The sequence below is a fragment of the Heteronotia binoei genome, chromosome 13, assembly GCF_032191835.1.
Source record: "Heteronotia binoei isolate CCM8104 ecotype False Entrance Well chromosome 13, APGP_CSIRO_Hbin_v1, whole genome shotgun sequence".
In the NCBI taxonomy this organism is placed as follows: Eukaryota; Metazoa; Chordata; class Lepidosauria; order Squamata; family Gekkonidae; genus Heteronotia; species Heteronotia binoei.
Genome location: NC_083235.1, coordinates 5,184,219 through 5,206,007, shown reverse-complemented (window position 1 = coordinate 5,206,007; position 21,789 = coordinate 5,184,219). Strand labels below are relative to the sequence as shown.

Below are 21,789 nucleotides of genomic sequence, written 5' to 3'. Positions count from 1 at the left end.
TCTGTTTAAAAACCTCCAAGGAAGGAGAGCCCACCACCTTCCGAGGAGGAAGCCTGTTCCACTGAGGAACCACTCTAAACTCACAAACACCTCCCCCTAAACTCACAGTATCCTCATTGCTGTCAGGTGGCCATCCAGCCTCTGTTGAAAAACCTCCAAGGAAGGAGAGCCCATCACCTCCTGACGAAGCCTGTTCCGCTGAGGAACCGCTCTAACAGTCAGGAAGTTCTTCCTAATGTTGAGCTGGAAATACTTCTGGTTTAATTTTGACCCTTTAGTTCTGGTCTGATCTTCTGGGGCAACAGAAAACAATTCTGCACCATCCTCTCTATAATAGCCCTTCAAGTCCTTGAAGATGGTGATCCTATCACCTCTCAGCTGCTTCCTCTCCAGGCTAAACATGCCCAGCTCCTTCAACCTTTCCTTCTAGGACTTGATCTCCAGACCCCTTACCATCTTCATCACCCTGCTGTCCTCTGCTGCCAACAGAAATAGCTCCCTGCCCTCCAATTCTAAGTGACAGCCCTTCAGATACTTCCAGAGAGCAATCCTGTCCCCCCCCCCTCAACCTCCTTTTCTCCAGACTGAACCTTCCCAACTCCCTCAGACTTTCCTTCAAGGGCTTCTTGGTCTCTAATGAGAAATTAATTTCAAAAGTATACAAATTACTCTTACAATGGTCTACAGAAGATGAAGTAGTAAAATCTCAAATGATAAAATGGGCAATTAATGTAAATAAAGAAATGAAGATGGTATCTTGGGAATATCTGTGGAAGAACTCTATGAAACTCGCAACATGTCAAAGTATTAAAGAAAATTGTTTTAAGATGATTTATAGATGGTACATGACTCCCAAAAAATTATCAAAGATGAACAACAAGATGGCAGACAGGTGCTGGAAATGTAAAAAGCATGAAGGTTCTTTCTACCATCTGTGGTGGACTTGTGGAAGAGCTAAAATGTTTTGGCAAATGATTCAGCAAGAGATTTCTAAGATTTTGGGATATGAATTCAGCAAAGATGCAGAGATTTTTCTGCTGGGATTACAAATGGAAAAATTTCCAAAAGAAGATAGAACTTTAATATGGTACTTGCTCTCAGCTGCTAGGAAATTGTACGCGCAGCTGTGGAAGCAAGAAAAAATACCAGAGAAATGGGACTGGATTATAAAAGTTATGTCATGGAGTGAAATGGACAAATTAACAAGAAAATTAAGAGACTATGATTTGGAGCTTTTTAAGTTGGACTGGAAGAAGTTCAGAAGATATGTAGAAAAAGAGTGGAAAATAAAAGGACACTGGACAATTTTTGATAATGATTAAGTTTTTATTTTTTTCAAAACAAAAGTATAATTTTAATAGTTAAAGTTCCCTTTAATAATTGTTTTTTCTAAGTCAATAACACGGGCGGGGGTCAACTAACGGGGGGAGGGGTGGGGGAAAAGTAAGATATGGGGTAGAAGAATTTTTTCTTTTTTAAGTCTTTATAAGATGTAGATATAGTTTTGCTACCGTATGTTACTAATAAAAATTGTTTATTCCAAGGGCTTCTTGGTCTCCAGGCCCCTGAGCGTCCTTATCGCTCTCCTTTGCGCCCGCTCTGTTCTGTCCACATCCTTCTTGAAGTGAGGCCTCCAGAACTCCACACAATTCTCCAAATGCGGGCCTGACCAGGGCAGTGTACAGTGGAACTAGGATAACGTCTCCACCCTCAAAATTTTTGTTTGTCTACGCCCCTAACCACCACACCAAACTGTCTCTCACAAAAGGCCATCTTGTGGCTTTTCAGGTGCTGCCAGATTTCCATTTTCTTTTACAACAGATTAAGGAGGGTCCCCCTCTGGAATTTCCAAACATCTGTCTGGCAAGGCAAAGGCCCAGCTGAGGGACTGCTTAGCGAGCAGTTCAGTTGGGCTAGGAAGGAAAATAAGAACATGAGGGAAGCCATTTTGGATCAGGGCAGCGGCCTGTCCAGTCCAACACTCTGTGTCGCACGGTGGCCAAAGCCAGACGCCATCAGGAGGTCCACCAGTAGGGACAGCACTCTAGAAGCTCTTCCACTCTTGCCCCCCAAGCAAGAATACAGAGCATCACTGCCCCAGACACAAGAATGTAAGAGAAGCCATGCTGGATCAGACCAGTGACCCATCTAGTTCAACACTCTGTCACACAGTGGCCAAAACCCAGGTGTCATCAGGAGGTCCATCAGTGGGGCCAGGACATTAGAAGCCCTCCCAAGCGCCAAGATGACAGAGCATCACTGCCCCAGACATAAGAACATAAGGGAAGTCATTTTAGATCAATCCAATGCCCATCCAGTCCCAGCACCCTGTGTCACACAGTGGCCAAAACCCAGGTGCCATCAGGAGGTCCACCAGTGGGGTCAGAACTCCAGAAGCCTTCCCACTCTTACCCCTCAAGCACCAAGATTACAGAGCATCACTGCCTCAGATAGAGCATTCCATTTTTTCCTTGTGGCTAACAGCCACTGATGGATCTCTGCTCCATCTGTTTATCCAATCCCCTCTTGGAGCTGGCTATGCTTGAAGGTGCCACCAGAGTTCCCTCTAAGCTGAGTTAGCATGAGATTTTTAGCCTCCAGCTCACACATTTTTGTCTTAGCTCAGGAAAAATGGCCCCAGAGCACAATAATTGATACAGTAGCTCCCAACTTTAATGCCAGTAGCTCACAAAGTAGAATTTTTGCTCACAAGATTGCAGTTTAGAGGGAACTTTGGCCGCCACGACTTCCTGTGGCAGTGAATTCCACATGTTCATGACTTTTTGGGTGAAGAAGGACTTCCTTGTCTCTGTTCTAAACCTACCGCTCATGGATATCATGGAGTGCCCAGGACTTCTTGCCTCGTGACAAAGGGAGAAAAGTACTTTTTTCTCTACCTTCTCAATCCCTGCCCAGTTTGCCAGCTTCCTATCTCTCACGCAGACCATAGCAAGATCCTCCTCTTCTTGTGGGTTTCAAAGAAATGTCGGGTTCTGACTCTGCATCTGAAGCTGGGTTCACTTTGCCAGGCCACACAGAGAGAAAGTGGTACACGGGAACACGCGAGGCGGTACTGCAGCATCTAGAGCTGCCTCCCCCCCCCCACTCCCCATCTGCTCCCTGTTTTTTTTTTAGACTCACGTGTGCCACTCCCTCCCTCCCACCTCCGCCCCACAAAATCCAGGGAACAGGCTGTGAAGTTCCACCTTGCGTCGATAAGAACATAAGAGAAGCCATGTTGGATCAGGCCAGTGGCCCATCCAGTCCAACACTCTGTGTCACATAAGAACATAAGAGAAGCCATGTTGGATCAGGCCAATGGCCCATCCATCCCAACACTCTGTGTCACATAAGAACATAAGAGAAGCCATGTTGGATCAGGCCAATGGCCCATCCAGCCCAACACTCTGTGTCACATAAGAACATAAGAGAAGCCATGTTGGATCAGGCCAATGGCCCATCCAGTCCAAAACTCTGTGTCACATAAGAACATAAGAGAAGCCATGTTGGATCAGGCCAATGGCCCCTCCAGTCCAACACTCTGTGTCACATAAGAACATAAGAGAAGACATGTTGGATCAGGCCAATGGCCCATCCAGCTCAACACTCTGTGTCACATAAGAACATAAGAGAAGCCATGTTGGATCAGGCCAATGGCCCATCCAATCCAACGCTCTGTGTCACATAAGAACATAAGAGAAGCCCTGTTGGATCAGGCCAATGGCCCCTCCAGTCCAACACTCTGTGTCACATAAGAACATAAGAGAAGCCATGTTGGATCAGGCCAATGGCCCCTCCAGTCCAACACTCTGTGTCACATAAGAACATAAGAGAAGCCATGTTGGATCAGGCCAATGGCCCATCCAGCCCAACACTCTGTGTCACATAAGAACATAAGAGAAGCCATGTTGGATCAGGCCAATGGCCCATCCAGTCCAACACTCTGTGTCACATAAGAACATAAGAGAAGCCATGTTGGATCAGGCCAATGGCCCATCCAGACCAACACTCTGTGTCACATAAGAACATAAGAGAAGCCATGTTGGATCAGGCCAATGGCCCCTCCAGTCCAACACTCTGTGTCACATAAGAACATAAGAGAAGCCATGTTGGATCAGGCCAATGGCCCCTCCAGTCCAACACTCTGTGTCACATAAGAACATAAGAGAAGCCATGTTGGATCAGGCCAATGGCCCATCCAGTCCAAAACTCTGTGTCACATAAGAACATAAGAGAAGCCATGTTGGATCAGGCCAATGGCCCCTCCAGTCCAACACTCTGTGTCACATAAGAACATAAGAGAAGACATGTTGGATCAGGCCAATGGCCCATCCAGCTCAACACTCTGTGTCACATAAGAACATAAGAGAAGCCATGTTGGATCAGGCCAATGGCCCATCCAATCCAACGCTCTGTGTCACATAAGAACATAAGAGAAGCCCTGTTGGATCAGGCCAATGGCCCCTCCAGTCCAACACTCTGTGTCACATAAGAACATAAGAGAAGCCATGTTGGATCAGGCCAATGGCCCCTCCAGTCCAACACTCTGTGTCACATAAGAACATAAGAGAAGCCATGTTGGATCAGGCCAATGGCCCATCCAGCCCAACACTCTGTGTCACATAAGAACATAAGAGAAGCCATGTTGGATCAGGCCAATGGCCCATCCAGTCCAACACTCTGTGTCACATAAGAACATAAGAGAAGCCATGTTGGATCAGGCCAATGGCCCATCCAGACCAACACTCTGTGTCACATAAGAACATAAGAGAAGCCATGTTGGATCAGGCCAATGGCCCCTCCAGTCCAACACTCTGTGTCACATAAGAACATAAGAGAAGCCATGTTGGATCAGGCCAATGGCCCCTCCAGTCCAACACTCTGTGTCACATAAGAACATAAGAGAAGCCATGTTGGATCAGGCCAATGGCCCATCCAGCCCAAAGCTCTGTGTCACATAAGAACATAAGAGAAGCCATGTTGGATCAGGCCAATGGCCCATCCAGTCCAACGCTCTGTGTCACATAAGAACATAAGAGAAGCCATGTTGGATCAGGCCAATGGCCCCTCCAGTCCAACACTCTGTGTCACATAAGAACATAAGAGAAGCCATGTTGGATCAGGCCAATGGCCCATCCAGCCCAACACTCTGTGTCACATAAGAACATAAGAGAAGCCATGTTGGATCAGGCCAATGGCCCCTCCAGTCCAACTCTCTGTGTCACATAAGAACATAAGAGAAGCCATGTTGGACCAGGCCAATGGCCCATCCAGCCCAACACTCTGTGTCACATAAGAACATAAGAGAAGCCATGTTGGATCAGGCCAATGGCCCCTCCAGTCCAATACTCTGTGTCACATAAGAACATAAGAGAAGCCATGTTGGATCAGGCCAATGGCCCATCCAGCCCAACACTCTGTGTCACATAAGAACATAAGAGAAGCCATGTTGGATCAGGCCAATGGCCCATCCAGTCCAACGCTCTGTGTCACATAAGAACATAAGAGAAGCCCTGGTGGATCAGGCCAATGGCCCCTCCAGTCCAACACTCTGTGTCACATAAGAACATAAGAGAAGCCATGTTGGATCAGGCCAATGGCCCCTCCAGTCCAACACTCTGTGTCACATAAGAACATAAGAGAAGCCATGTTGGATCAGGCCAATGGGCCATCCAGCCCAACACTCTGTGTCACATAAGAACATAAGAGAAGCCATGTTGGATCAGGCCAATGGCCCATCCAGTCCAACACTCTGTGTCACATAAGAACATAAGAGAAGCCATGTTGGACCAGGCCAATGGCCCATCCATCCCAACACTCTGTGTCACATAAGAACATAAGAGAAGTCATGTTGGACCAGACCAATGGCCCATCCAGCCCAACACTCTGTGTCACATAAGAACATAAGAGAAGCCATGTTGGATCAGGCCAATGGCCCATCCAGCCCAACACTCTGTGTCACATAAGAACATAAGAGAAGCCATGTTGGACCAGGCCAATGGCCCATCCAGCCCAACACTCTGTGTCACATAAGAACATAAGAGAAGCCATGTTGGACCAGGCCAATGGCCCATCCAGCCCAACACTCTGTGTCACATAAGAACATAAGAGAAGCCATGTTGGATCAGGCCAATGGCCCCTCCAGTCCAACACTCTGTGTCACATAAGAACATAAGAGAAGCCATGTTGGATCAGGCCAATGGCCCATCCAGCCCAACACTCTGTGTCACATAAGAACATAAGAGAAGCCATGTTGGATCAGGCCAATGGCCCATCCAGTCCAACGCTCTGTGTCACATAAGAACATAAGAGAAGCCCTGGTGGATCAGGCCAATGGCCCCTCCAGTCCAACACTCTGTGTCACATAAGAACATAAGAGAAGCCATGTTGGATCAGGCCAATGGCCCCTCCAGTCCAACACTCTGTGTCACATAAGAACATAAGAGAAGCCATGTTGGATCAGGCCAATGGCCCATCCAGCCCAACACTCTGTGTCACATAAGAACATAAGAGAAGCCATGTTGGATCAGGCCAATGGCCCATCCAGTCCAACACTCTGTGTCACATAAGAACATAAGAGAAGCCATGTTGGACCAGGCCAATGGCCCATCCATCCCAACACTCTGTGTCACATAAGAACATAAGAGAAGTCATGTTGGACCAGACCAATGGCCCATCCAGCCCAACACTCTGTGTCACATAAGAACATAAGAGAAGCCATGTTGGATCAGGCCAATGGCCCATCCAGCCCAACACTCTGTGTCACATAAGAACATAAGAGAAGCCATGTTGGACCAGGCCAATGGCCCATCCAGCCCAACACTCTGTGTCACATAAGAACATAAGAGAAGCCATGTTGGACCAGGCCAATGGCCCATCCAGCCCAACACTCTGTGTCACATAAGAACATAAGAGAAGCCATGTTGGACCAGGCCAATGGCCCATCCAGCCCAACACTCTGTGTCACATAAGAACATAAGAGAAGCCATGTTGGATCAGGCCAATGGCCCATCCAGCCCAACACTCTGTGTCACATAAGAACATAAGAGAAGCCATGTTGGATCAGGCCAATGACCCATCCAGTCCAACAGTCTGTGTCACATAAGAACATAAGAGAAGCCATGTTGGATCAGGCCAATGGCCCATCCAGCCGAACACTCTGTGTCACTCAGTGGCCAGAAAACCAGGTGCCATCAGGAGGTCCATCATTGGGGCCTGTACATCAGAAGCCCTCCCACTGTTGCCCCCCCCCAAAGTACCAAGAATACAGAGCATCACTGCCCCAGACATTTCCAATAATATGCTGTGGTTAATAGCCACTGATGGACCTCTGTTCCATATTTTTATCCAATCCCCTCTTGAAGCTGGCTATGCTTGTAGCCGCAACCACCTCCTGTGGCAGGAAATTCCACATGTTAATCACCCTTTGGGTGAAGAAGTACTTCCTTTTATCCGTTTTAACCTGACTGCTCAGCAATTTCATCAAATGCCCACAAGTTCTTGTATTGTGAGAAAGGAAGAAAAGTACTTCTTTCTCTACTTTCTCCATCCCATGCATAATCTTGTAAACCTCTATCATGTCACCCCACAGTCGACGTTTCTCCAAGCTCAAGAACCCCAAGCATTTTAACCTTTCTTCATAGGGAAAGTGTTCCAAACCTTTAATCATTCTAGTTGCCCTTTTCTGCACTTTTTCCAATGCTAGGATATCGTTTTTGAAGTGCGGTGTCCAGAATTGCACACAGTTTTCCAAATGAGACCGCACCATCAATTTATACAGGGGCGTTATGATACTGGCTGATTTGTTTTCCATTCCTTTCCTAATAATTCCCAGCATGGCGTTAGCCTTTTTTATTGCAATCGCACACTGTCTTTGAGTTATCTACCAATGAATTTGAAATTATTTCACAGTCCATTTTACAATATACAGTGTTTTTCTTCAAGTGTAGGACTTCGTGAAGTCCAATTCACCAATACAGCTGTTGTTGCAATTCCCAAACTGGGTGTGGCTGCAACTGGACTGCGGCTTCCATCCACTTTCAGAGAATCCTTCTTTAGGCAGCTCACCAAGGGACCGACGTGTCACAAAAAATTTTTTTCCAGTTAACAATATTCAAATGCATTTTCTAGAGTCTTATTCAAGGTACTCCCATATATACTCTCATATATGCTTGCTACACGCAGGGGTGTCAAACATGCAGTTCGGGGGCCGAATCAGGCCCCCGGAGGGCTCCGATCAGGCCCCCGAGCAACTGGCTGTCATCTGCTTCCTTTTCCCTCTCCCTTGCTTCCTTCTGCATAACAGCTTGCTTTGCCAGGCTTGCTCAATCGCACAGGAGCTATAGAGCAAAGCTTCCATTTTCTCCATTGGCTGAGGCTCTTCCCTTGGGGAAGGAGGGGGGAGGGACAGCTTGCTTTTGTCAGGCTTGCTCAATCGCACAGGAGCTACAGAGCAAAGTCTCTATTTTTTCCATTGGCTGAGGCGCCTCCCTTGGGGAGGAAGGGGGGAGGAATAGCTTGCTTTGCCAGGCTCACTCAATCGCACAGCAGAACTACTGAGCTAAGACTCTCTTTCTTCTATTGACTGAGGCTCCCCCCACCCCCAGTCCCTGGGTAAGGAAGGAAAGAGCCAGAGTTTCATTTGCCCAGTTTCCTTGATCCCCTGGGAGAAACACAAAGAAAGCACCTTTAAGACCAACGAGTGCTATCATTTTAAGCATGTTTTTAAGTTTTTAAAAAATATATATTTGTGTTCTTCATAAAGTTTATATTTCTACTATCTAATCTTAAATAGGTACTCACATGGCCCTGCCCAACATGTCTCAGCCCAACCGAACACGGCTCGTCCCAACAAGGTCTCATTTATGTCAGCTCCGGCCCTCATAACAAATGTGTTCGACACCCCTGTACTACAGTTTCTTTTCTTTTTTTTTTGTAAATCAGATTTTTATTATTTTTGCAATATATCGAAAAGTATACTTCTAACATAACCCAAATATAATCCGCCAATATACTACAAATTTTCCTCCCCCACCCCACCTCTAATTCATGACCTCCGCCGGTATTGAAAATATATAAACAACATTCTAAAGGTAAAATTCATAATTATAGAATCTTCACTAAATATTACTATTATTTTATCTCAAAGATGGTTATTATGCTTTATCCTCTACTTAATTCTCAGTTATCTAATTTGCATATTGAATCACATATCAATAATCACAGTTCTCTTCTCTTCTCTTTAAGTTATTGTTGTCAAAACCCGCTAAATGTCTCTTCGCTTTCCATTGTTTCTCTACATAGTTTTGAAACTTCTCCCAGTCTTCTTTGAATTTCTCTAAATTACAGTCTTTCAAGATTCTAGTAAGTTTGTCCATTTCACTCCAGTTTAGTACTTTTAAAACCCAGTCCCATTTTTCGGGTATTTTATCTTGCTTCCACATTTGCGCATACAATGTTCTCGCAGCTGAAAGCAAATACCACGACAATGTCCTGTCTCGCTTCGAAAAGCTTTCCATTTGCAATCCCACCAGAAAAACATCCGGTGCTCTCTTATATCTCAAGATTTTCGAAATCTCTTGTTGAATCAGAAGCCAAAATTGTTTCGCCTTTTCTCAAGTCCACCACATATGGTAGAAAGAACCTTCATGTTTTTTACATTTCCAACACCTGTCTGAAGCGTGATTGTTCATTTTTGCTAATTTTTTAGGTGTCATATACCACCTATACAGCACTTTAAAACAGTTCTTTTATATTACAGCACGTCGATATTCTCATACAGTTCTTCCATAGGTGTTCTCATGCCTCCATTTGTATTTCATAAGAACATAAGAGAAGCCATGTTAGATCAGGCCAATGGCCCATCCAGTCCAACATTCTGTGTCACACAGCGGCCAAATATATATATATATATATATATATATATATATATATATATATATATATATATATATATATATATATATATATATATATATATATATATATATATATATACACACACATACACACTGTGGCTAATAGCCACTGATGGACCTCTGCTCCATATTTTTATCTAACCCCCTCTTGAAGGTGGCCATGCTTGTGGCCGCCACCACCTCCTGTGGCAGTGAATTCCACATGTTAATCACCCTTTGGGTGAAGAAGTACTTCCTTTTATCCGTTTTAACCTGTCTGCTCAGCAATTTCATCGAATGCCCACGAGTTCTCGTATTGTGAGAAAGGGAGAAAAGTACTTCTTTCTCTACTTTCTCCTTGTTAAAGTTTATTGCCCATTTAATCATTTGAGGTTTCACCACCTCCTCTTCTGTAGACCATTTCAGTAACAGCTTATAAATCCTTGAAATCAGTTTTTCATTTTCACCCAATAGCATTTTTTCCATTTCTGTTTGTTCATGTCTTATACCTGCATTCCTAATATCATTCTCTACCAAGCTTTTAATTTGTTGCAGTTGAAACCAACTAAACTTATCTTGCAACTCTTCGGCCGATTTCAATTCTACTTTGCCTCCATGAATCTTTAGCAGTTGTTTGTATGATACACATTTTCCTTCCTGTGTACTTGAAGACAACTTTATAACTTCTGTTGGCACTATCCAAAGTGGTTTTCTCTCATCACCATATTTACTGTATTTTTTCCAAGTATTCAACAAGTTCTTCCTTATATAATGGTGTGAGAAAAATGCATCCATCTTCTCCTTCCCATAATACATATAAGCATGCCAACTAAAAACATTACCATGGCCTTCTAGTGCCAATAATTTTCTATTAAGTAAAGTTATCCATTCCTTAATCCATACCAAACAAACTGCATCATGGTATAACCTTAAATCAGGTAGTTGGAAGCCACCTCTTTCTTCCGCATCGGTCAGAATTTTCATTTTAATTCTTGGTTTTTTGCCCGCCCATACAATTTCTGAAATCTTTCTTTGCCAAAGATTAAATTGTCTCTTATATTTCACTATTGGAATAGTATGAAAAAAACCACATAATTCTTGGTAGAACATTCGTTTTAACTGCAGATATCCTCCCCAGCAGAGATAAATTCAATTTGTTCCACTTTAACATATCCTCTTCAATTTTATGCCAAAGCTTTTCATAATTGTTCTTGTATAAATCAGTATTTCTCATCGTAATCTCCACACCTAAATATTTTACTTTTGAGGTAACTTCACATCCAGTAGCATTTTGTAACTCTTTCTGTTTGCTTAGTGACAGATTCCTCCCTGCACTACATTTTCAATTTGGCTCTGCTCTGCTTCTCTCAAGGGATCAAGCACGGCTCCACATTTCTCTTTGTCCTTAGCTTCTTTTGAAAGGGCCGAATAAGAAATCCACAGGAGCCAAATTTATGAGGAGCTTCCCCCAGAGTTTCCAATTTCATTGGGAGTATGCTAACATAAGACTTCTAATTTCCAAAAAACCAGAAACAACTTAGAACTTTCAGCAATAACAACCATTTTTACAGAAGTCCATCAGTGGCTATTAGCTACAAGTATAGATGGAACTCTCTGTCTGGGGCTGTGATAAGAGCATACGAACATAAGAGAAGCCATGTTGGATCAGGCCAGTGGCCCATACAATCCAACACTCTGTGTCACATAAGAACATAAGAGAAGCCCTGTTGGATCAGGCCAGTGGCCCATACAATCCAACACTCCATGTTTACAGAGTTAGTCTCTCGTTTTCTTGGTGCTTGGGGACAGGGGGGCAACAGTGGGAGGGCTTTTTTAAAAAAATTGAATCGGGGCCGAGAGAGCTCTCCCAGAAGCTGCCCCCTTTCAAGGACAACTCCTGTGAGAGCTATGGCTGACCCAAGGCCATTCCAGCAGCTGCAAGTGGAGGAGTGGGGCATCTAACCCGGTTAAGAACGTAAGAACATAAGAGAAGCCATGTTGGATCAGGCCAATGGCCCATCCAGTCCAACACTCTGTATCACACAGTGGCCAAAAAATTTTTGTATATACACACACACACACACACACACACTGTGGCTAATAGCCACTGATGGACCTCTGCTCCATATTTTTATCCAATCCCCTCTTGAAGCTGTCTATGCCTGTAGCTGCCACCACCTCCCGTGGCAGTGAATTCCACATGTTAATCACCCTTTGGGTGAAGAAGTACCTCCTTTTATCCATTCTAACCCGACTGCTCAGCAATTTCATCGAATGCCCATGAGTTCTTGTATTGTGAGAAAGGGAGAAAAGGACTTTTCTCTACCTTCTCCATCTCATGCATAATCTTGTAAACCTCTCTCATGTCACCCCGCAGTCGACGGTTCTCCCAGATAAGAGTCCATGCACTTCACCACTACACCAAAGTGGCTTCTGGCCCCACTGGTGGACCTCCTGATGGCACCTGGGTTTTTTTGGCCACTGTGTGATACAGAGTGTTGGACTGAGTGGGCCACTGGCCTGATCCAACATGGCTTCTCTTATGTTCTTATGCCATAGAGTCCACCTTCAAAACAGCCATTTTGTCCAGGGGAATGGATCTTGGTGTAGTTTGGTGTAGTGGTTAAGTGTGCAGACTCTTATCTGGGAGAACCGGGTTTGATTCCCCACTTCTCCACTTGCACCTGCTGGCATGGCCTTGGGTCAGCCATAGCTCTGGCAGAGGTTGTCCTTGAAAGGGCAGCTGCTGTGAGAGTCCTCTCAGCCCCACCCACCTCACAGAGTGTCCGTTGTTGGGGAGGGAGATAAAGGAGATTGTGAGCCGCTCTGAGACTCTTGAGTGGAGGGTGGAATATAAATCCAATGTCGTCGTCTTCTTCATCTGGAGGTCAATTGTAATAGGAGGAGATCTCCAGGTCCCACCTGGAGATTGGCAACCCTACCTCCTGCTGAGTTCTCTTTCCCCCCTCTCCTCCCCGTTGCCATGGTGTGCCGGCAACACTGACTCACACGCCGCTTCTGTCCCTCTGTGATGCCATCAGTATATATAGTGATCTCACGCAGCCTGTCGCCTGACTTCAATCCCAGATTATGAGGTTGAAGTTCCCTTTTTTCTGGTTGTCCAGAAAAGATGTTTGTTAACTACACACTGTTGGTGGCTTTCGAACGTAAAGTTTTGCCTCTGTAAGTATCTGGTGGGAGAAATGCCCCATGGACATCCTCTGCGGTTGCCAACCACCAGGTCTGGTGTGACTGGAGATCTCTTCAAATTGCAGTTAATCAACTTTGCACGTAGACTCTAAGAGGTTTCTGTATTCAGTTACAGAAGAGGCCAAGGGCCCCGTGGCGCAGAGTGTTAAAGCTGCAGTACTGCAGTCCTAAGCTCTGCTCACGACCTGAGTTCGATCCCCGGTGGAAGCTGGGTTTTCTGGTAGCAGGCTCGAGGTTGTCTCAGCCTTCCATTCTTCTGAGGTTGGTCAAATGAGTGCCTAGCTTGCTGGGGGGGAAGTGTAGATGACTGGGGAAGGCAATGGCAAACCACCCCGTAAAAAGTCTGCCATGAAAATGGGAAAGCAACATCACGCCAGAGTCGGAAACGACTGGTGCTTGCACAGGGGGCTACCTTTACCTTAAGAGCCCCATGGCGCAGTGTTAAAGCTGCAGTACTGCAGTCCTAAGCTCTGCTCATGACCTGAGTTAGATCCCTGGTGGAAGCTGGGTTTTCAGGTAGCAGGCTCAAGGTTGGCTCAGCCTTCCATCCTTCCAAGGTCGGTCAAATGAGTGCCTAGCTTGCTGGGGGGGAAGTGTAGATGACTGGGGAAGGCAATGGCAAGCCACCTTGTAAAAAGTCTGCCGTGAAAACGTTGTGAAAGCAACGTCACCCCAGAGTCAGAAACGACTGGTGCTTGCACAGGGAACCTTTCCTTTTTCCTATAGAAGAGACACAGGGCTGGCCTGCTTAAAACCATACAGTTAAGTGGCTTTGAGCTAATTTGCTGCCAAAAGAATGTCTTGCTCGAAATTAAAACTGAATAAATAAATAATAATTATAGAGAGTATGAGAGCATTTGGCCGTCTAAAAGCACAGCTTGCTTCTAATAAAAATATTGCAGAGAGCTCTTGGCCAGCAGACTCCAGAAGGCTTGTGCATCTGGTTAAAAGAATAAGTTTGGACTGGTTTAAGCTCCTAGTAGAAATATATGTACTTAAGTGTCATTGAGTGGATGAGAAAATTTGAGATAGAAGATGTTGCAGAAGAGCATTAACATTGGGTTGTTATGAGAGGCCGGTAACCCTGGAAGAAGTACAGGAAGGATTACTCCTGAGGAAGTCCATTGACGAAAGGAGCCTATCTCTGGGTGCTCATAGGCCAGGAGTGGCAAATGGTAGCGCTCCAAATGTTTTTTTGCCTACAACTCCCATCAGCCCCAGCCATTGGCCATGCTGGCTGGGGCTGATGGGAGTTGTAGGCAAAAAACATCTGGAGAGCTACCATTGGCCGCCCCTGTCATAGGACATTTCTTGTAATATTGAAATGTGAGAATGGACCTCTGTGATAGTATTGTCATGTGAATGGATGGTTCTAGTGAAGTATAAGAAGATATTTTAAAAGGTTTTCAAATGGTTTTGTTAAACGTTGTTAGCCAGCACATCACAGTATTTGTTCCTTTCGTTGTCTGTCTTATCAACTGTGATTCGTTTTTGTTTATTACACCCCCTCCAAAAAAAGTGACTGTTTTGGAGGGTGCACCTCCTGAACTCGCTTCCCTCTCCGATTTCTGCCCTTCCTAGGCTCTGCCAACAAATCTCCAAAAATTTGCCCATCTGGAGCTGGAAACCCCCATGTCATTGTCACATATGGAAAAAATGTCCCAAGGATTTGGAGTCTCTTTCCTATGTGCAAAGGTTTAGCGCAGGGGTGGCCAAACTGTGCTCGGGAGCCACACGTGGTTCTTCCGCACATATTGTGTGGCTCTTGAAGCCCCTAGCACCCATCGGCCAGCTCGTAAAATGCCAGTTTGGTGTAGTGGTGTGCAGACTCTTATCTGGGAGAACCAGGTTTGATTCCCCACTCCTCCACCTGCACCTGCTAGCATGGCCTTGGGTCAGCCATAGCTCTGGCAGAGGTTGTCCTTGAAAGGGCAGCTGCTGTGAGAGCCCTCTCCAGTCCCACCCACCTCACAGAGTGTCTGTTGTGGTGGGGGAGAAGATAGAGGAGATTGTAAGCCGTTCTGAGTCTCTGTCCTTGAAAGGGCACCTTCTGTCAGAGCTCTCTCAGCCCCACCCACCTCACAGGGTGTCTGTTGTGGGGGAGGAAGGGAAAGGAGATTGTAGGCCGCTCTGAGACTCTTCGGAGTGGAGGGCGGGATATAAATCCAATATCTTCATCGACCTCATCCAATATCTTCATCGACCTCACAGGGTGTCTGTTGTGGGGGAGGAAGGGAAAGGAGATTGTGAGCCGCTCTTCGGAGTGGAGGGCAGGTTATAAATCCAATATCTTCTTCTTTAAATCATTTCACCAAACCAAGCCAGCCGGCAGCTTGGAGAATGCATTTAAAAGTTAAGTTGCTTTCTTTCCACCTCTCTCTCCCCATCTATTTCCTTCCTTCCTTCCTTCCTTCCTTCCTTCCTTCCTTCCTTCCTTCCTTCCTTCCTTCCTTCCTTCCTTCCTTCCTTCCTTCCTTCCTTCCTTCCTTCCTTCCTTCCTTCCTTCCTTCCTTCCTTCTCCAAACATCTGAGGTTTATTCCATGTGGCTCTTACGTTAAGCAAGTTTGGCCACCCCTGGTTTAGCATATGGGGGCTTTTTTTTAACTTGGAGGGGGGACACAAAAGAAGATTATAAAGCTGTAAATGGTATTGAGAAAGGGGATAGGTTGTCTCTCTCATAACCTGGGGCTGTCCCCCCAAAGTTGATTGGAAGTCGGTTTAGGACGGCAAAAGGAAGTACTTTTTCATACAGCGCTTAGTTAAATTATGGAACTTACAGCCTGAAGCCCTGGTGATGGTCACGAGGCTGTTGTTTTGTAAAGGTTGGTTGAAATGCATGATGGGAGAAGCCTGTCAAGCATTCTTGGCAGTAGAGCCCTGCAGTTGGGTGGGACTGTGGAGGGCATCAACCCTCTGCTGAAAATCTGAAGCCAGAGTTGGGTTGGCTGAATGCTAAGAAGCAGGACCTTTTGGTGTACTTGCCTATTTCATTCGTTCCTTTCTCCCCTTGCCTTTCTCCGCAGTGGGGAATGAAAACAGCTGATGTCGTTTTCCTCTTCACTGTTTTATCCTCACAACAGTGCAGTGAGGCAGGTCAGGCTGAGGGAGCGTGAGTGGCCCGCGGTCACCCAGCGAACTTCCAGGACATCAGTGGGGATTCGAACCCAGGTCTCCCAGATATGAATCCGACACTTTTTCACCACTGCACACACTGGCTATTTAGAAGCAGTATACCTTTGAGGTGCAGCTGGTGGGGGACAAAGGAGGTGACTGTTCTAAGTTCTATTCATAGAATCACTGAGTTGGGGAAGAAGGGGCTGTCCAAGCCATCTAGTTCAACCCCCAGCTCAGTGCAGGATCCGCCTCGAGTGTGGGTGGCCAAATTGATTAATGAAAGAGCCACATAGAAGAAACCTCAGAAGTTTGAGAGAAGAGAGGGAGGGATGGAGGGAGGGAGGGAAGGAAGGAAGGAAAAGCAAATAGATGGGAGGAGAGAGAGGTGGAAAGAGAGCAACTTTAACTTTAAATGCATTCAAGAAAGGAAGGAAGGAAAGCAAATAGATGGGAGGAGAGAGGTGGAAAGAGAGCAACTTTAACTTTAAATGCATTCAAGGAAGGAAGGAAAGCAAATAGATGGGAGGAGAGAGAGGTGGAAAGAGAGCAACTTTAACTTTAAATGCATTCAAGGAAGGAAAGCAAATAGATGGGAGGAGAGAGAGGTGGAAAGAGAGCAACTTTAACTTTAAATGCATTCAAGGAAGGAAGGAAAGCAAATAGATGGGAGGAGAGAGAGGTGGAAAGAGAGCAACTTTAACTTTAAATGCGTTCAAGGAAGGGAAGCAAATAGATGGGAGGAGAGAGAGGTGGAAAGAGAGCAACTTTAACTTTAAATGCATTCAAGGAAGGAAGGAAAGCAAATAGATGGGAGGAGAGAGAGGTGGAAAGAGAGCAACTTTAACTTTAAATGCGTTCAAGGAAGGGAAGCAAATAGATGGGAGGAGAGAGAGGTGGAAAGAGAGCAACTTTAACTTTAAATGCATTCAAGGAAGGAAGGAAAGCAAATAGATGGGAGGAGAGAGAGGTGGAAAGAGAGCAACTTTAACTTTAAATGCATTCAAGGAAGGAAGGAAAGCAAATAGATGGGAGGAGAGAGAGGTGGAAAGAGAGCAACTTTAACTTTAAATGCATTCAAGGAAGGAAGGAAAGCAAATAGATGGGAGGAGAGAGAGGTGGAAAGAGAGCAACTTTAACTTTAAATGCGTTCAAGGAAGGGAAGCAAATAGATGGGAGGAGAGAGAGGTGGAAAGAGAGCAACTTTAACTTTAAAAGCATTCTCCCAGCTGCTGACTGGCTTGGCTTGGAGAAGCCATATAAAGAGAGAAATGCTTTCTCCAAGCCAGCCAACATGGGTGGTGAGGACTTTGAGAGCCGCACAATATTCTATCAAAGCCCAAAGCCTGCTTCAGCAGAGAGGGCAGGATAAATAAATAAATAAATACATCTGTGTGAAAGAGCCACATAAAACCTGAGTCCCATCATACCTTTAAAAGGACTTTCTCCTATGTGGCCACAGTGGCATGAGGAATATTTCCCTCTGTCTGCTTGATGGGTTTGGGGTTTTTTCCCATTTTTTGTAAGGAAAGAAAAAGTTTGTCAAATCTTAGAAAGTTTGTGAAATCTTAGAGTTCAGCAAAATTCTGACAGGGAGTTTGAACAATGGAGCTCAGAAGCGAGTATTTGGGGAGGCATAAGAAGAAAGAACACAAACAGGGCCTGCTCTTTCACTAGGCAGACTAGGCATTTGCCTAGGGCACAGGCCCTGGAGGGGCACCAAATTAGGCGCCCCCAGCTTTTTGTTTTAAAAAATTCCTTCCCCTCCCTCCCTGTCCCGAATTGCTGTTGTCTTCCCCCCATTGCTGCTGCTCCTTGCCACCTCCTTCCCCTCCCTCTCCACCCCAAATCGCTGCTGTCTTCCCCCGTTGCCGCCACTTCTCCCAGCCTCCTTCTGCTCCCTCCCTGCCCCAAATCACTGCTGTCTTCTCCCCCTGTTGCCCCTGCTTCTCGCTGCCTCCTTCCCCTCCCCAAATCACTGCTGTCTTCTTCCTGTTGCTGCTGCTTCTCCCCACCTCCTTCCCCTCCCTCTCTGCCCCGAATCGCTGCTGTCTTCCCCCCATTGCCGCTGCTCCTTGCAACCTCCTTCACCTCCCTCTCCTCCCTGAATCACTGCTGTCTTCCCCCCATTGCCGCTACTTCTTGACACCTCCTTCACCTCCCTCTCCACCCTGAATTGCTGCTGCCTTCCCCCATTGTTGCTGCTTCTCGCCACCTCCTTCCCCTCCATCTCCCCTCCGCCCCGAATCGCTGCTGTCTTCCCCCCGTTGCCACTGCTTCTTACCGCCTCCTTCCCCTCCCTCTCTGCCTTGAATCGCTGCTGTCTTCCCCCCATTGCCGCTGCTTCTCCCCACCTCCTTCCGCTCCCTCCCCACCCCAAATCGCTGCTGTCTTCCCCCTGTTGCTGCTGCTTCTCCCCACCTCCTTCCCTTCCCCAAATCGCTGCTGTCTTCCCCCCATTGCCCCTGCTTATCGCCGCCTCCTTCCCCTCCCCACATCGCTGCTGTCTTCCCCCTGTTGCCACTGCTTCTCCCCATCTCCTTTTCCTCCCTCTCTGCCCTGAATCGCCTCTGTCTTCCCCCCATTGCTGCTGCTTGTTGCCACCTCCTTCTCCTCCCTCTCCGCCCAAATCGCTGTTGTCTTCCCCCCGTTGCTGCTTCTCGCCGCCTCCTTCCTCTCCCTCTCCGCCCCGAATCGCTGCTGTCTTTCCCTCGTTGCCACTGCTTCTTGCTGCCTCCTTGCCCTCCCCAAATCGCTGCTGTCTTCCCCCTGTTGCCGTTGCTTCTCCCCACCTCCTTCCCCTCCCTCTCTGCCCCGAATCGCTGCTGTTTTTCCCCCGTTGCTGCTGCTTCTTGCCACCCCCTTCCCCTTGCTCTCTGCCCCAAATCGCTGCTGTCTTCCCCCTGTTGCCGCTGCTTCTCCCCACCTCCTTCCGTTCCCTCCCCGCCCCGAATCACTGCTGTCTTCCCCCTGTTACCACTGCTTCTTGCCACCTCCTCCCCCTCCCTCCCTGCCCTGAATCACCACTGTCTTCCCACCCTTACCGCCGCTTCCCCCTGCCTCCTTCCGCTTCCTTCTCACCCTTAATCACTGGGGATTGCTGCTGTCTTCCCCCCACATTGCCGCTGCAATGGGAGAGTGGGGGGAGCAGTGGGGGACAGCGGTGGGAAGCAGGGCTGCCTGGGGCGCTACAGGGCCTAGGGCCAGCCCTGAGCACAATCAAATCTAGAGGTTCCAGAGCTCCACCCCTGTGAGTCCTGCCCAAAATGAGGTCTGGTTTCAGGAGGGTAACTGTGTTGGTCCATAGCAGAAGAGCTGGATTCAAGTCCAGTCACACCATTAGAGGCCAATGGGGGTCAAAGCTCCCTCTGCCAGATACATTTCTACAAAAATTAAGACGTGCTCAACGTTTGTTTCCATCTTGGTCATTTCAGGGCCGATGGCCGGCGTTGGTCTTTGGCTTCCCTGCCATCGTCTGGATATGGAACCAACACGCCCAGCTCCACTGTATCGGTAAGATCTTCTTGGGGAAGGGGGAGATGGATGAACCCAGGAACTGTTTAAGAGACACCACGTGGGAGAGGTGGGCCTGGATCCAGAATAAATGTTCTCCTGACGCAAAAGAGCGGGCAATGCAAGGAACTAGAAGGGGGAAGTCGGCACGTGGCCTCGAGATCCAAAATTTTGTGCAGTGATTCCAGGCTTCTCTCAAATCACATTTAACGGACAACCCAGTGACATTTTGCTTTGTGCGCCGGAAGACTTCCGCAGCAAAGGTGTGCTTCACGGCAGCACTGCTTTTTTGGGCCAAGCCCGGGGCAACGCAGGTGCCCAAACGCCAGGGGGCGCCCCACTCCAGAGCCAACTGCACATCAGCATGAGCTCAGTTTGGTGTAGTGATGAAGTGTGCAGACTCTTATCTGGGAGAACCGGGTTTGATTCCCCAGTCCTCCCCTTGCAGCTGCTGGAATGGCCTTGAGTCAGCCAGAGCTCTCGCAGGAGTTGTCCTTGAAAGAGCGGCTTCTGTCAGAGCTCTCTCAGCCTCACCCACTTCACAGGGTGTCTGTCTCCTGAGAGCTAGTTTGGTGTAGTGGTGAAGTGTGCGGACTCTAATCTGGGAGAACCGGGTTGGATTCCCCGCTCCTCCACTTGCAGCTGCTGGAATGGCCTTGGGTCAGCCAGAGCTCTCTTATCTGGGAGAACCGGGTTTGATTCCCCCCTCTTCCACTTGCAGCTGCTGGAATGGCCTTGGGTCAGCCAGAGCTCTCTTATCTGGGAGAACCGGGTTTGATTCCCCACTCCTCCACTTGCAGCTGCTGGAATGGCCTTGGGTCAGCCATAGTGGTTAAGTGTGCGGACTCTTATCTGGGAGAACCGGGTTGGATTCCCCGCTGCTCCACTTGCAGCTGCTGGAAGGGCCTTGGGTCAGCCATAGCTCTGGCAGGAGTTGTCCTTGAAAGAGCGGCTTCTGTCAGAGCTCTCTCAGCCCCACCCACCTCACAGGGTGTCTGTTGTGGGGGAGGAAGGTAAAGGAGACTGTGAGCTGCTCTGAGTCTCTGATTCGGAGAGAAGGGCGGGGTATACATCTGCAGTCTTCTTCTTCTTCGAGTGTGGTAGGAGGCAATGATGGTCTTTCTCTTTTCCCCAGTCCTCCTGCTCCTCCCAAGAGCGCCTTCACCAGCTGCCTTATCAGCCCACCGTGGACGAGCTGCACTTCCTTTCCAAGCATTTCGGCAGCACAGAGAGCATCACCGACGATGACGGGGGTCGGCGGTCCCCCGCGGTGCGGCCCCGGTCCCGGAGCCTCAGGTGAGTACGGACCCACTGAGAATCCTCAAAACTGCAGCCTCCCTTTGTGACCTGGGTAGAAGTAGCCATTTCAGTCTATAGCAGCTAGATTCGAGTCCTTAAGAAACCCAGGGGTGGAATTCTAGCAGGAGCTCCTTTGCATATTAGGCCACGCCACCCCGATGCAGCCAGTCCTCCAAGAGCTTACAAAAAGGAGCCTTGTAAGCTCTTGGAGGATTGGCTACGTCAGGGGTGTGTGGCCTAATATGCAAAGGAACTCCTGCTAGAATGCCTTGTAAGCTCTTGGAGGATTGGCTACGTCAGGGGTGTGTGGCCTAATATGCAAAGGAACTCCTGCTAGAATTCCACCCCTGAAGAAACCAACCAGATTCTCAGGGTGTGAGCTGTCAAGAGTCAAAGTATCTGAAGAAGGGACTGTTAACTCCCAAAAGCTCATACCCTGGAAATTGGGTTAGTCTTGAAGGTGCTGTGGTCTCAAACCCAGTCTGTTATTACCATAAAACTGATTGGAGAGCAGGCTTTGGGCCGGTTATGCTATCCCCAACGCTCCCTCTAAGCTGTGGAGTCGCGTGAGCAAAAATTCTACTTTGTGAACTCCTGGCATTAAACTTGGGAGCTCCTGCATCAATGAGTTTGGTTTAGGGCCATATCTCCAGAGCGAGGACAAAAAGGCGTGAGCCAGAGGCTAAAAAACCCTGTGAGCTAGCTCACGCTCACTCAGCTTAGAGGGAACCCTGGCTGTCTCATCCTAAAACTGTAGAA

At 47.4% G+C, this 21,789-nt stretch overlaps 1 protein-coding gene across 1 annotated transcript in view; it reads left to right on the top strand.

Moving 5' to 3' along the window:
- Positions 1–21,789, top strand: part of LOC132581429 (microtubule-associated serine/threonine-protein kinase 1-like) — a 109,421-nt gene that overhangs the window by 24,693 nt on the left and 62,939 nt on the right. The window contains 2 exon segments of the mRNA XM_060252671.1: positions 19,653–19,731; positions 20,867–21,027. Of these exon segments, the coding sequence (XP_060108654.1) occupies positions 19,653–19,731; positions 20,867–21,027 (240 nt within the window).